Below are 16,202 nucleotides of genomic sequence, written 5' to 3'. Positions count from 1 at the left end.
ATATCCTACAGCGAGACCTTCAACCTCATCAAACAAACAACACCTTGTCTATCTCAGGTCCTCGGGAAGGACTCAATAGATGGATAAAAATAAAAATTAACAACAAAGTTGCAACGTGCTTCTATTTCAGAGGTGGGCTGCACATGCTATAACAACCAGTTCACCTAGTGCACAACCATAAATGTGAGCGCATGCGTGCGCGGCTGAAAAAACAGGGATTTCCTGCACGCGGCGGCCACGGTGAGTAGAGCAGGTCAAGGCGCGAAAATCAGCTGGCTGGGCCGGCGAGCGAGCTGGATGTAGAGGATGGGATAGCACCATGGCGGGTGGGTGGTCCCAGCCAGTGGGCGGAACTACCGGTACAGGCGAGCCGGTTCAAACTGGCAGCAGCCCACAAATGGCTCCATTTTGCTACCTGGGTAGAAGTTCTAGAGGAGAGTAAAGTTAAGTAGAACAGAACAGAATAGAACAGAATATAGAAAATGATTAATAGACTAGAATAGAATAGTATACAGAATATAGAAAATAATGAGAATAGAATAGAATAGAATAGAATAGAATAGAATAGAATAGAATAGAATAGAATAGAATAGAATAGAATAGAATAGAATAGAATAGAGCAGTGGTGGCTAACTTTTTTGGGCTCCTTTGCCCAAAATTGTGCATGTGCTTGCATGCTTGCGCTTGTGTGCCAGCACCCAGAAGGCAATGTGCGCTCCCCCCACACCTCTACACATGCGTGTGTAATCCCCACCCACCCACGCTGCCTCCTTACCTGTACTGAGCCTCCCAGCTGATTTTCGGTGGGTTTGAGGCCTTTTCGGCCTCCCAAAGGCTTGAGGAAGGCTTCTGCAGGCTTCTACAGACTTTACAGGCCGATGTGATGAAACGGGGCTAGTTTTCAGCCTGCAAAGCCTGCAGAAGCCTTCCTCAAGCCTTTGGGAGGCCGAAAAAGGCCTCAAACCCACCGAAAATCAGCTGTGAGGCACGCACATGCGCAGTGAGGTAAGTTTGCCTGCAGCTTGTGTGCCGGCACAAATGGCTCTGTGTGCCACAGGTATAGAATATAGAAAATAATAAGTAGAGAGAATAGAATATAGAAAATAATTAATAGAATAGAATAGTATATAGAATATAGAAAATCATGAGAATAGAACAGAACAGAATAACAGAATTAGGAGGGACCTTGGAGGCAGGAAACCTCACACCATTTTGGATAAATGGTTGTCCAATCTCTTCTTAAAAACTTAGCGTTGGAGCATTCACAACTTCTATTAACAAGTAGTCCTCGATTTACAACCAAAATGCAGCCCAAAATTTCTGTTACTAAGTGAGACGGTTGTTAAGTGAGATTTGCCCCAGTTTACGACCTTTCTTGCGACCATCGTTGAGTGAAATGTGCAGTTGTTAAATTAGTAATGTGGTTGTTAAGTGAATCTGGTTTTCCCATTGGCTTTGCTCGACAGGAGGTCGCAAAAGGGAATCGCGGGGCTCTGCAGCCCTCGTTAATATGAGCCAGTTGCCCAGCGCCTGAATTTTGATCACCAGATCATGGGGATGCTGCAACGGTCATAAGTGTGAAAAACAGAAGTCAACAGTCATAAGAGTCGTGGTAGCACAGTGGTGAGAATGCAGTGTTGCAGGCTGACTGCCCACAGCCAGGAGTTCAGTCCTGTCCAACTCAAGATTGACTCAGACTTCCGTCCTTCCGAGGTCATTAAAATGAGGACCCAGATTGTTTAGTATACTTTATTGTCATTGTACCTCATACAACGAAATCAAACACCATCTTCAGTGCACATCATGACCATGAAAATAAACACAAACACACATCCTTCACACTCCAAACATTGAATTGAAAACCCCTGATGTTGCATTAATATTGCACTATACAGTAGAATTTACTATAGTTCCTGCCCTGGGATAGAAGCTGTTTTTCAGCCTATTTCTCCTTGTTTATATTGTCCTGTACCGTCTGCCAGATGATAATAGTTCAAAAAAAAAGAGTGCCCAGGATGAGATGGATCTTTGAGAATGGTTTTAACTTTCTTAAGGCAGCAGGAGCTATAAAGCTCTTCCAAAGAGGGGAGAGGGCAACCCATGATCTTCTGGGCAATGACATTAACCCTCTGGAGTGCTGTCCTATCTGCCACTGTGCAACTGGCAAACCATACACAGGTGCAGTGAGTTAAGATACTCTCTCTGGTGCAGCGGCAGAAGGTCACCAGCAGTTGGGGGCAATAGGCTGATTCTGTAAACCACTTAGGGATGTAAAGCATTGTGAAGCAGTATATAAGTCTAAGTGCTATTGCTATTGCTATAGGTCAGTGGTATTATACCTTCAAACGGTCACTAAATGAACTGTTATAAATCAAGGACTACTTGTCTACCTGTAGCTATTGGGGTGATCTGAAAGGTATCCAGGACTCAGCACAGCATCCTCTTTCTGGGATGACTGGCATTTACAAGAATTTTCCCATTCCACAGGCAATCACGACGGGAAATCAAAGAGGGCCGCTTGTCTTTATGACTCCAGACAAATATTTTATGCCCAACAGAAAAACAAACAGGAACAGCAATGGTGGGGTGTAAATAGAAAAACCACAACCCACAGTTATTTCAATTAGGCCCATTTCTTTCAGCACCAACAGCGCTGCCAGCTTATTGCAAAACGAGCAAGCCAATGTACCACACACACACACACACACACACACACACACACACAAAATAAAATTAAAAACTGGCGGGGAAATAAATGTTCCTTTCCTGCAGAAATAAAAGATGATCTTATTATAATGGCAGTGGGAGGGCAGTACCCCCCCAAAAAAGTCAGGGAATAAATAAATGATCATCTGACTCGCTTCCTCTGATTCGTCCATATTTGTATTAGGCGCCTATTGAGGTGGACTGAGGACAAGGAAGAAACGCTTGTTATTTTTATTTTATTTTATTTTTTTAAAAAAAAAATTTGGCTGACACATTCTAGAGCGACGCAGAAGCCATGGCTAAACTGGAACTCAAAAACCTTGGCTAGCTGCTTTTGACCTTGCAGGCTTCTAGAGAAAGTCAGCCAGGCTTCTGGTAGGAGGAAGAAGTGGAACAGGATTCTGAAAATAAATATATCCTGATTTGTGTGTGTGTGTGAGAGAGAGAGAGGTGGGGGGAGAAAGCGCTGGGTGGGGGGGATTCAGGCTTTTGCATTCCTCCTGTGAAAATCATCCATGGTAGTTTTGACCTCAGAAGGTTTTTTTTTGTTGTGAGTTGCTGTCATCTCTGAGGTGACAGATATACCTGGGTTTATTTTATTTTAAGTTTCTGCAGTTTAACATTTCGATAAGAAGCTTAGCCATAGTATATATCTCTGAACTTCTAGATAAAGTGTATGCCAAGTCTTCTTTTTCTTTTTAATAAAAAAGGAAGGATCTTGGTTTTAAAGAACCTTAAGGATAACAATAGAAGAGAAGATCTGTGGCTCGGGGGTCGAACAGTGGGGGCCTTGATACTCCCTGGTTTTCTTGCAGACGTTTCATTACCAAACTAGGTAACATCACCTGTGTTAGAAGGGAGTGGGGGTTTGCAGGGAGGAGGGAGGACTGAGGAGGTAGAGGAGTGTGGGGTCCTTGGTGCTCTCTGCGCATGTTTGCTTCATTGCAGACATTTTGTTACCTGTCTAGGTAATATGATCAGTGCTAGAAGGGAATGGGGTTTGCAGGAAGGAGGAGGATTAAGGAGGTGGAAGACTCTGGGGTCCTTAGTGCTCTCTGTGCTTGTTTGCTTCATTGCAGACATTTCATTACCCGACTAGGTAACAGCATCAGTGTTAGAAGGGAGTGGGGTTTGCTTTCAGTTTATATGCAAATGGCTTGTTCTGACTTACCAATAGTTTAGTTTAGTTTAATTTAGTTTAGTTTATTGTCATTGCACCTCGTACAACAAAATCAAACACCACCTTCAGTGCACATCATGACCATGAAAATAAACACAAACACACATCCTTCACCCTCCACACATTGAATTGAACACACACACCCCACCGCACCAACACTGCACTATGCAGTGGAATTCCATCCCAGGGCAGTAGAAGCTGTTTTTCAGCCTATTTGTCCTTGTTTTTATTATCCTGTACCATCTGCCAGATGGTAACAGTTCCAAAAAAAAAAGAGGGGTTGGGTGCCCAGGATGAGTTGGATCTTTGAGAATGTTTTGAACATATAACAGAAAGCACATATATAACATATATGACAATAACAGAGAGTACCAAGGACCTTGAAGGAGGAGGAGAATAAACAGAAGATGGCTTCAAACTTTAACACATTGACCAGTTTGAACAGCTTGTGGGTACTCCATCCCTGGAGTTTTTTAAGAAGAGATTGAGCAGCCATTTTGTCTGCAACAGTACAGTGGAACCTTGGGTCACAAATGCTTCTGTTCATGACCAAATCGGGTTCCAACCAACAAATCCATATGATTTTTGAATCGGGTGGCAAACAAACCCAACCGCGGCAGATTCCCTTCCCACGCCCTCAGAATCCTCAGAATCGGCGATTTCCCCTTCTGCGCATGGGCAGTCCACGCAAATTTTTGTCTGCGCATGCGCAGTCGGTCATGCTTCCGGTCACGACCAAATCGGGATGCGACCTTAGTCCTGGAACAGATTACGGTCGCAACCCGAGGTTCCATGGTATAGGGTTTCCTGCTTGAGCAGGGGTTGGACTGGAAGACCTCCAAAGGTCCCTATATAATATTTTATATTCTGTGTTCCTAACACAAAACATAAACCAGCATTCTTGGGTTGCCCAATAAACCCTAGATCCTCTTGAGAAAAAAAAGCAGACTTAAGGTAAATGCAGTCTAAATTTAGTATAGCCATAGCACTTAGACTTACATACCGCTTCACAGTGCTTTACAGCCCCTCTCTAAGTGGTTTACAAAGTCAGCCTATTGTCCCCAACAATCTGGGTCCTCATTTTACCCACCTCGGAAGGACGGAAGGCTGAGTCAACCTTGAGCCTGGCGGGATTTGAACTGCCAAATTGCAGGCAGGCAGCAGAATTAGCCTGCAGTACTGCACTCTAACCACCGCGCCACCAGAGGCTCCTTGTTAGTATACCATCTGAATGCATCCATTCAATGTCTTAACTGGACAGCAGTAACCTAGCGCTGACCCAGGGCTTGCTCTGATGTTCTCCCGTGTCTTGATTCCCATGTTCTTCCTTCCGTTCCAGGTTCTACTGGGACTTCACCATGCTGCTTTTCATGGTGGGCAACCTGATCATCATTCCTGTCGGCATCACCTTCTTCAAAGAGGAGACCACGGCGCCCTGGATCGTCTTCAACGTGGTGTCGGACACCTTCTTCCTGATGGACCTGGTGATGAACTTCCGGACAGGCATCGTCATTGAGGACAATACGGAGATCATCCTGGATCCCGAGCGGATCAAGAAGAAGTACCTGAAGACCTGGTTTGTGGTGGACTTTATCTCCTCTATTCCGGTGGATTATATCTTCCTCATTGTGGAGAAGGGCATGGATTCTGAGATGTACAAGACCGCTCGCGCCTTGCGCATCGTCCGCTTCACCAAAATTTTGAGCCTCCTGCGGCTTCTACGCCTCTCCCGTCTAATCCGGTACATTCACCAATGGGAAGAGGTAAGAGCTGCGCGAGATCCACCACGGATGACATTTCCACAGAGCTTCCCAAGGAGAACCGATGTTCCTTTTGCTGTTTGTGGCATTTAAAAAAAAAGAGAGACGCGTCCCATTATTTATAGAAAAGAATATTTGTAGCTGTTGGAGTCCTTGGTGCTCTCTGAGGTTGGTGGTTTTCTTGCAGAAGTGTCATTACTGCACTGATGATGTTACCCAGTTAGGTGGTGAGACGTCTGGAAGAAAAGCACCAAGCTCCGAGAGCACCAAGGACCCCCCCCCCATCCCATTTTTTTAAATGTTTGAGTTGAGGGTCCCTGTTTGGAATTAGACAGCCATGCAAATGGGCGTGCTCCCAAAAGGGCCACCAGTGTAGGTATGGCCATTGAAGGATGGATTGGCTCGGAGCAGTGTTTCTCGACCACTTTAAGATGTGTGGACTTCAACTCCCAGAATTCCCAAGCCAAGTTTAAGATTATATGAATTTCAACTCCCAGAATTCCAACTTTAGGATGGGTGGACTCCGAAACCAAGGTTAAGGTGGAGGGGCTACAATTCCCAGAATTCCCCATGCCAACCTTAAGATATGCGGATGTTAACCATCTTGGCTGGGGAATTCTGGGAGTTGAAGTCCCCACATCTTAAAGTGGTCAAGTCGTGAAAAACGCTGTACTAGAAGAATCTTCACAACTAGCATGCTAAATCATTTTGATGGGATATTTTGGGAACCCCAAGACATTGCTAGAAATCTGCGCAATGGGAAAACCTGGGTTTTTTTTATTTTCAGCAGCTCCACTTTGCTATTTCTTTATTTTTCTTCAAAATATCTTTTTTTTTAAAAAAGGCCTGGTTTTAATGGAGAATGGTTTTAATGGAGAATTGGGCGATCCTGTTCATTCACCACTCTGCTCCTAGTCCTGTTGGGAAGGTTGCCTTTAAAAACCATCTCATTTCAAGAAAGCATGTGGGTTGAGTGTGTCAAACTTGGTGAAACAAAGACGCAAGAAAAAGATCGGTCTTGCAAAAAAAAAAAGAAATCAGGAGTTAGGAAGCACCTTTTCAAACTAACTTTAATGTTGTTAAAAGGCCTTAAGTTTTTGAAAGCTGCGATTGCCATAACATTGATGAGTCTGAAAGGGTGCTAACCAATTCTTTCTGAATTGTTTATAACTATTGACTGAAGTAGTTCTCATCCGCCAATCTGTCCCCTTTTGTCAAAAGATGCTTCCAAAGATCGGAGTCTTCAAAGGATACAGTGGTTGAGCTAAGTAGAGGACAGAACAGAATAACATAATTGGAAGGGACCTTGGAGGTCTTCTAGTCCAACCCCCTCCTCAAGCAGGAGATCCTATACCAATTCAGACAAATGGCCGCCCAGTCTCTTCTTAAAAACCTCCAGTTATGAAGCACCTACAACAATAGGGACTTAACGTAGTCTCCAAAGCACCAGAAGGCAGGACAAGAAGCAACGGATGGAAACTAATCAAGGAGGAAAGCAACCTGGAACTAAGGAGGAATATCCTGACTGTGAAAATTATTAACCAGTGGAACTGCTTGCCTCCAGAAGTTGTGGATGCTCTATCACTGGAGGTCTGCTGGCTTTGCTGGCTGAGGAACTCTGGGAGTTGAAGTCCACAAGTCTTAAAGTTGCCAAGGTTGGAGACCCCTGACTTGGGATAACTCCGGCTGTTAGTATGATGTGTTGGGTTGAGGAACAGCTGGGGTTCATTTCCTCCAGCCAGCTTGGAGATTTAGCCAGCTGTATAATGCAGAGAAGGATTTAAGGCCTCCCTTAGAGGCTCAGATTGGGGGGATATTAATTAATGATCGGACTTAGTGGGTTACTCGCTATAGGCAATCCTCGACTTACCCCAATAGGGACCGAAAAATTCATCATTAAGCGGTATAGTCGTTGAGCAAGGCATCAGGGGAATCACATCACATTTTACAATCTTTTCGTTGTCGTGGTCATTAAATGAGACCTCACAGGGCAACTGGCAACCTTGTCAGCTTCCCTATTGATTTCCTTTCTCTCCTCCCCTCTCTCCCTCCCCTCTCCTCTTCCCTTCCCTCCTCTTTCCTCCCCTCTTCTGTCTCTTCTCCCCCCTCCCTGCTCCCCACTCCTCCTCCCTTGCCCCTAGTTTCCCCTTCTCTTCTTCCCTTCCCCCCTCTTTCCTCCCCTCTCCTGCCCCCTCCGTCATTATCTCCTCTCCCCTAGTCTCCCTTCCCCTACTCTCCCCTCTCTTCTTCCCTTCCCTCCTCTTCCCTCCTCTTCCCTGTCTCTTCTATCCTCATCTCATCTCCCCTCCTTCCCTAGCTTCCCCTCTCCCCTCCCCTAGTCTCCCTTTTCTTCCCTCCCCTCCTCTTTCACCCCTTCTCCTCTCTTCTCCCCTGCTCTGTCCCCCCACTCTCCCTTCCCTCCCTCCCTCCCTCCTCCTCTCCCCTCTTTATTCCCTCTCTTCTCTCCTCCTTTCCTTCTCCCTCCCCTTCCTCTCTCTCCCTCCCTCCCTCCTCCTCTCCTTCTTTATTCCCTCTCCTTCCCCTCCTCCTTTCCCTTCTCCCTCCCCTTCCTCTCCTCTCCCTCCCTCCCTCCTCCTCTCCCTTCTTTATTCCCTCTCCTCCTTTCCCTTCTCCCTCCCCCTTCCTCTCCTCTCCCTCCCTCCCTCCTCCTCTCCCTTCTTTATTCCCTCTCCTCCTTTCCTTCTCCCTCCCCTTCCTCTCCTCTCCTCCCTCCCTCCTCCTCTCCCTTCTTTATTCCTCTCCTCCTTTCCCTTCTCCCTACCCCTTCCTCTCCTCTCCCTCCCTCCCTCCTCCTCTCCCTTCTTTATTCCCTCTCCTCCTTTCCCTTCTCCCTCCCCCTTCCTCTCCTCTCCCTCCCTCCCTCCTCCTCTCCCTTCTTTATTCCCTCTCCTCCTTTCCCTTCTCCCTCCCCTTCCTCTCCTCTCCCTCCCTCCTTCTCTCCTCTCCTCCCCTCCTGTCTTCCTCTCTTTATCTTTCATCTCCCCTCCTTACCAAAATGCACTCTTACATTTCAACTCCATGAAAGCTCAGGGGACCCACTTCCAAATCGTTTTTTCAACCAAACTTGAAATGCCAAGCATTCAAACGAAGCAGGTTTTTTTAAAAATAAAAATAAAACCCACAATGGGAATAGTTAACTATCCGCCTGTCAGACTCCCAATTTCAACATGCACAAATTATAGCTCGAATTAGTGGTTAAGATAAAACCAGCTTCATCATATTGCTCTTCCATTAAAATTAATTTTAATTAAAGGAAACAGGAAGGAAGAGGGGAAGAAAGGAAGGATTGCTTTAAAAGGGAGGAAAAAAAGAAATAAAAGGGTAGATTTGAGGAGCAAGTTCCAGAGACTGAAAAAATGCTCTCTCTTGCACCAACAGGTCCCTAGCATCCTTGCCTACAATCCCGCTGTCTCTCAACAGATTTTACTATTTATTTATTTAATTTACACAGCCCACCCACCCACCCCCATCCTCACATGAATGGCAGCCTACAATAAGATACAGGTACTTCTTGGCTTTGCGGTCACAACGGTGCCCAGAATTTGTGTTGCTACGTGAGAAACGTGTTGAGTTTTGTCCCATTTTTTTACAGCTTTTCTTTCCACGTTTGTTAAATGAATCACAGCAGTTGCTAAAATAAAGTAACACGGTCGTTAAGTGAATCTGGCTTTCCTCATCGACTTTGGCTTGTCCAGAGGTGGCAAAAGGGGATCGCGTGACCCTGCAACCGTCGTAAGTATGAAGCGGTCGTCAGGCACCCGAATGCAAATCGCATCACCAATGGGGATGCTGGCAACAGTCGTAAGGGTGAAAAATAATTCAAGGTCATTGGTTTCGGTGATGTTGTAACTTCGAATGGTCACTAAATGAACTGATGCAGCTCGAGGACTTCCCATAGAGGAGAACTAAATGCATCCTATGCAAAGATGGTGTTATGACCGGTTCTGGAGAACCAGTAGCAGAAATTTTGAGTAGTTTGGAGAACCGGCAAATCCCACCTCTGACTGGCTCCGCCCCCATCTCTTCTCTGCCTCCCATTGAGTCCCAGCTGATTGGCTGGGTCTCCTTTGGTTGCCCTGCACAGGAGAACGGAGCTGGAAAGCAGGTTAATGGAGTGGGGAGGGAAGGGGGATTTTGCAGTATATCCTTCCCGCGCCACGCCCACCAAACTACACCCACAGAACCGGTAGTAAACATTTTTGAATCCCACCACTGATCCTATGACATAAAAACAGAGCAGCAGCCGTAAGCACCGTTTTCCTTTAAACTCCTTGGGGTTTTTTTTTTGTGTGTGTAAAAGTTTCCATAATTGCAGAGGCTGCTCTGTGCAGATGCCAGAAAACCTCTCAGTTGAACCGGTTCTGTCATTACTAGATTTTCCAGGAAATGGGGGTTTCAGAAGATTGGTCTTTTTTTCTGCAAGGTGCAACGACCTTCTCTTAGTTAAAAAAAAAACACACACAAAAAAAAGTGTTGTGTTTTCTGTGCAGAATTTTTACACAGAAAGATCTTGCTGGTTGCTAAGCTCAAAACCACAACCAAAAAAAGCAGTTGTAACGCCAGTAAATTTAAAGAAAAATGGAGAGGAATCGGGTAATTTTAACAGATAACAGACAATCTGAGTTGGAAGGGACCTTGTCGGTCATCTAGTCCAACCCCCGCCCAAGTGTGGAGACCCTACACCATTTCTGACAGATGGCACTCCAGTCTCTTCCTGAAAGCTTCCAGTGATGAAGCTCCCACAACTTCCGAGGGCAACTTCTGTTCCATTGGTTGATTGTTCTCACTGTCAGAAAATTTCACCTTATTTCCAGGTTAAATCTCTCCTAGTTCAGTTTCCATCCATTATTCCTTGTCTGGCCTTCAGGTGCTTTGCAAAATAGCTTGACCCCCTTCCACCTCTCTGTGGCAGCCCCTCAAATACTGGAAGACTGCTATCCTGTCTCCCCTGGTCCTTCTTTTTCCTAGACTAGCCAGGCCCAGTTCCTGCAACCGTTCATCGTATGTTTTTCACTTTCATTTCATTTTAATTCTAGCAGGGTGATATTTGCTAGGGAGGGTGGGGGGTAGAGGGGTGGGCAAGAGAATCTTCCTGCATGTTTACAGGCAGTCCTTGACTTACAACAGTTCATTTAGTGACCAACGTTACAACAGCACTGAAAAAAGTGACTTATGATCATTGCAAGCCTCTCCAGGGTCAGGTGATCAAAATTGGGACGCATGGCAAGTTCTTCCTATTTATGACCACTGCAGTGTTCACTTTCGGATAAGCCAAGTCCATGGGGAAGCCAGGTGGATTCACTTAATAACTGTGTGTTTAACTGAAGAACATCTGTGATTCGCTCCACAACAGCGGCAAAAAAGGTCGTAAGACAGGAGGCAAAAGCTCACTTTGCAACTGTCTTGCTTAGCAACAGGAATCAGGGGCTCAGGTGAGGTAGTAGCTGCAGAAATACCTACGCACGACTTCTGAGTGTATACGGCTCGGGATTGACGCCACGAGGCTCCTTCTGAAGGATTTGAAAATCTGTGGTGTTGGTCCTGTTGGAAAGGCTGCTTTGAAGAGCCTGGCAGGTGTTTGTGAACTGAAGGGAATTGGCAAAACTTGTGACAGTGGTGGAATTTTAATAACAGGGGTTCAAAACAGCTGCCGGGAGGGAGGTTTGCTTACTCAGAAAAAGATTGCTATAAAATAGGATTTTGCAGATTGGTCCAAGGCAATGTCAGACAGAAATTCTCAATGTTGCTGCCATCTAGTGAGTTGAGTTGAGTTTTTCAGCTAGGTGCCATCTACAAACATTGGGTTCTTTGAGCTGTTTTGTCAACTTCTGGTTAGGCGATCTTCGGTACAGGGAGTCCTCGAGTTAGGGCCACAATTGCACCCAACATTTACATTGCTAAGCAAGACAGTTGTTAAGTGATTTTTTTCCCCATTTTATGACATTTCTTGCCACGGTTGTGAGTGTTTAGTTAATACGATTGTACAGCTAGCCCTCGACCTACAACCACAACTGTTGCTAAGTGAAACATTTGTTAAGGTGGCTTTGTCCCATTTTACAGCCTTTCTCGCCACAGTTGCTAAGTGAATAACTGCAGTTATTAAATTAGTAACATGGTTGCCTAAGTGAATCTTGCTTCCCCATTGACTTGGTGTCAGGATTCCAGAAATCGCCCTAATTAAATCATGATTCTCGAGCCAAACTTCAAAAACCTTCAAAGGATTTATTAGAGGAGACCTTCTGGCACTGCCTGGAATGTAGCTGTTGTGGTTAGCCGGCAGCAGGTACGGACAGCTGAAGAGAGCGAAGACTCAGATGAGGGGCCAGGACCATTGGGGAGTGAACTGCTGCCTTCAGAAATTGTGGGGGCTGGCAGCAGCAATGAGGAGGTTCCCGAGGAGCCTGTGCCAAGTGCGTGTGCATGCAGGGCTGCTCACAGAAAAGAGCAGTTGCAGCCGTACGGGCGACTTACGGGGAGTAAGGCTGCAAGGTAATGGCCCCTCCTTCAAGAAGATAAAAGCCAGCTGTGAATCGGATGTTCTTTGCAGGAAGCAAAGACGTTTTGAAACTCGAGCCTGGTGGACATTACAGTATCTTAAGTTGGTATTTGAAGACTCTCGTGTTGTGAACTATTTCTTATCTGTTATTCTTGGCAGCCTCGCACAGGTTGTGCTTATCAAAGTTAATTCGTTTGCAGCAGCCTTTTAACTGGGGATTCGTAAGAATCATTAAAAGGTTTCTGTTCCCTTTGGTTCATGTTTGTTTTATTGGAAAAGGGTTTGAGTCAGAACAGTAGCCAACTCTGGGATACAAAAATTACAGTCCCCTGGGATCGTGTTTCCCCCCATCCCCCCTGGGTGTCTCAGAAACCAGATTCTCCAATTGAACACGTCCACAGGCTGGGTGACATCATTCACATTCTCCAATTAAATAAATTCTCAGGCAAAAGCTCTGGTAGTTTAGTTACAACCTTTTAAAGAGAAGAGGTGGAATGTACTTTTGATTTCCAACTGCTGCACTGCTATTCCAGATTTCCTTCTCCCCCCCCCAAAAAAACTATTTTTTTTATGGCAACTACTAAAACAGGCATGGGAATGTTTTATGAGTTGACACTAGGCTTGTCAGAGGGCCGCAAAAGGGGATCACGTGACCCCAGGATGCTGTAAGCGCCAAAAATATTGAGTCAGTTGCCAAACCTCTGAATTTTGATCACATGCAACGGTCGTAAGTGTGAAAAATGGTCATCGTATTTTAAGTCACTAAATGAATAGTTGTATGTTGAGGAATACCTGTGCTGTTGTGCAAGATCTGGGGTGCCTGGGAAACCCATAGCAAACTCTGCGAGAAAGAACAGATAATCAAATCACTGTCAAGAGTAATAAAGCGCCCATATGAACACAACCAAAACAGCACAGTTGCTTCTTCCTTTAAGCCCCAGAATTCAATGCAGAGCTGGCTGAGGAATTCTGGGAGTTGAAGTCTTAAAATTGCCAAGTTTCGAGGCCTCTGATTCAATGCAAAGAAATATCTTGTGCTTGCAGCTGACTTATAAAAGTGATAAATTATAGTTATGGGAAGTTAATGTGTCTACTGTAGAGTCAATATACAACAGGCAGATGTAAATCTGCAAAGTTTTTTTCTTTCCCTCAGGAGATTAAAAAAAAAGGGAGGAGGGACGAAAATGCAGATCGAAAACAAGGAAGTAAAATAAGGAAAGGAAATGTTGATTTTTTTTTTCATTGTCTATTTTTACTTTTGGAGACCTTTGTCCTTTAGCGTCATACGCTTCCGATCAATTGTTGACATTTTTACTGTTAACTGATACATCCGTTCTCCTTCCACTCAGTCAATAAATCAGAAGATTAGAACTGAGCTTTCTCCATTTATCATTCTCCATTATCATGCATGAATTTAACTGCTAGGTAGAGAGATTGTAAAACTGCACCGTTCAATGGTTATTCCCAGCCTTTAGCAACGTTTTCAACCGTTGGCAGTAGAGCTTAATTGGCCGTAGATCTTGCGTCTGGGAATTGGCTTTTTCTTGAAAAAGAATATATATATATATCTTCAGGCTTTTGAGTTTCTCTACAGATACTCCTTGATTTATGAGCACAGTTGGGGCTGTTGCTAAGTCAGGGGGCCATTTAGGGAGTTGCACCTGGTTTAATGGCCTATTTTGCCAAAGTCATTAAGTGAATCCAGCTTCCTCCATTGACTTCCCTTGCTGGAAGCTGGCTGGGAAGATCACGCGGCCCCAGGATCCTGCAGCCATCATAGATACGTGCCTGGAAACCAAATGGCGATCACGTGACCATGGCACCATTGTTGTAAGGATGAGGACCGGTCCTAAGTCTCTTTTTTCAACATGGTCATACATTTGAACGGATGTTAAACCGATGGTCGTAAGTCGAGGGCTGCCTGTACGCGCGGTTTCTTCTCTTAAGACATGATCCTGGAAGTGGGATGCCCTTTTTCCACCCTCCCAACCACATAGTAGTAATCCTCAACTTACAACAGTTCATTTAGTGACCATCTGAAGTTACGATGGCAATGAAAAAAAATGACGTGACCGTTTCCCACACTTACGACTGTTGCAGCCTCTCCCCCCCCCCATGGTCACGTGATCAAAATTCAGACATTGGGCAACTGGTTCATATTTATGATGGTTGCGGCATCCCGGGGGAAGGCGGGTTGTCACATGATGCAGGGGTGGGATTCAAAAATCCCAGCAATGGGTTCGCTGCCTGGTTGCTGGATGGGCGGGGCCATGGTGGGTGGGGCCTACTGGAACTTCCTGTTTCCAGCTACCGGTGGGCCTCCCCCGGGCCTCTGGGAGGGCGAAAACAGCCTCCCGTGGGCTCTGGAGGCCCACCGGAAGCCAGAAATAGGGCCCGTTTCCAGACTTCCGGAAGGCCTGTTTGTCCCCCTCCCATCGAAAATGGACCACGTGGAAATTCCTGGGAGGGAAGGGGAGGGGAGGGGAGGGGCCAGCTGGTCGGTTGAAATAGCAGTTCGGCAAACCAGATGTAACTTTTAACATCTGGTTCACCTGAACTGGTCCGAACTGGTAGCATCCCAACCCTGATGTGATCCCGTTTTGCTACCTTCCGATGAGCAAAGTCAATGGAGAAACCCAGATTCTTTTAACAACCGTGTTGCTAAAAAAATGCAGCGGTTCACTTATAACAAGAGTGGCGAGACAGGGGTCCTAAAACGGGGCAGAAAAATCACTTCTAACAGCTGTCTCGCTTAGCAACATAAATTTTGGGCTCGACCAGCGGCCATAAGTTGAGGACTGTCTGCATTCAGGTGGGCTGATGGCTGAAGAAATAGCTTCTTCATCCAAAGATCCAGGTTTGGACATTCATTGCCGCCTATCGTGCACGGATGGCTGCCTGCAGTGTGTGGTGTGAGAGAACACGCTTTGCATTTCTGCTGGCGGCTTTCGGAGGCGGAAGAGAAATTTCCCTTTTCTCCAAATCCCTGAGGTGACCAGTTCAAATTTGGTCTCCGCTTCTGCGTAGGAAGGTAAACAAGCTCTTTTCCGATGGGGATTGGCGAGAAAGCTCTGCTGCAGATGGAAGATTGTGATTTTCATTGCTTTTCATCCGTCGCAGAGCTTACAGATTATGTCACTAAATCACAGAAGCGTTATTACTTTTCCCCCCTCCATCGTCATTGCTGAAAACAAGAAGGGTTAGTTTACCCTTGGAGGTATGGTGCATTCCTTTGGAAATGCTTCGGTTCCTTATTGGTTATCCTCCAATTAAAAACAAAAAAACAGAACAAAATAAAATTCCCTCCGTCGTTTCCGCTTTAGGGACATTTTGCAATATTTTAATGAGATTTACAAGTTGCTCCTCGGAAGCATCGGAAGATGAATTTGTGGTTGCAGAGAGATCTTTCCATGTCCTGGGTGGACCAGAGACCGTCACGGAAGGAATGGAAAATGCATCATCATTGTACATCAGGGTGCCTGTTGTCTTACCTCGTGGCAGGAATTTTAAAAAGGGCATTGAGTTAAATTGTAATACTGTTTATTTAGGCTTTAAAAGAGATTTAAAATTTGAGAATCTGTTTGGTCTAGAATGGTTAAGGCGCCATGCTAGAAACCAGAAAACTCTGAGTTTTAGTCCCGCCTTAGGCATAAAAGCCAGCTAGGTGACATTGGGCCAATCACCAGGAGCCAGTGAGTTCTAGTCCCGCCTAAGGGATGAAATCTGGCTGGGTGACTTTGGGCCAATCACCAGGAGCCAGTGAGTTCTAGTCCCGCCTTAGGCATAAAAGATAGTTGGGACACTTTGGGCCAATCATCAGGAGACTGAGAGTTCTAGTCCCGCCTCAGGCCTGAAAGATAGTTGGGACACTTTGAGCCAATCACCAGGAGGCGGTGAGTTCTAGTCCCACCTTAGGCATGAAAGATGGTTGGGTGACTTGGGGCCAATCACCAGGAGACAGTGAGTTCTAGTCCCGCCTCAGGCCTGAAAGATAGTTGGGACACTTTGGGCCAATCACCAGGAGACGGTGAGTTCTAGT

General features: G+C 45.6%; 1 protein-coding gene across 1 annotated transcript in view; it reads left to right on the top strand.

Moving 5' to 3' along the window:
- The window catches only part of HCN2 (hyperpolarization activated cyclic nucleotide gated potassium and sodium channel 2), a 68,335-nt gene that overhangs the window by 39,350 nt on the left and 12,783 nt on the right, over window positions 1–16,202 (top strand). The window contains exon 2 of the mRNA XM_087921110.1: window positions 5,226–5,649. Coding sequence (XP_087777236.1) covers window positions 5,226–5,649 — 424 coding nt within the window. The remainder of the gene's footprint in view (window positions 1–5,225; window positions 5,650–16,202) is intronic.

Source organism: Pseudonaja textilis, chromosome 1, assembly GCF_049901715.1.
Source record: "Pseudonaja textilis isolate UNSWEBS1 chromosome 1, rPseTex1.2, whole genome shotgun sequence".
Classification (NCBI taxonomy): Eukaryota; Metazoa; Chordata; class Lepidosauria; order Squamata; family Elapidae; genus Pseudonaja; species Pseudonaja textilis.
Note: the sequence above shows the minus strand (reverse complement) of the source record. Positions and strands in the feature narration are given on the sequence as shown.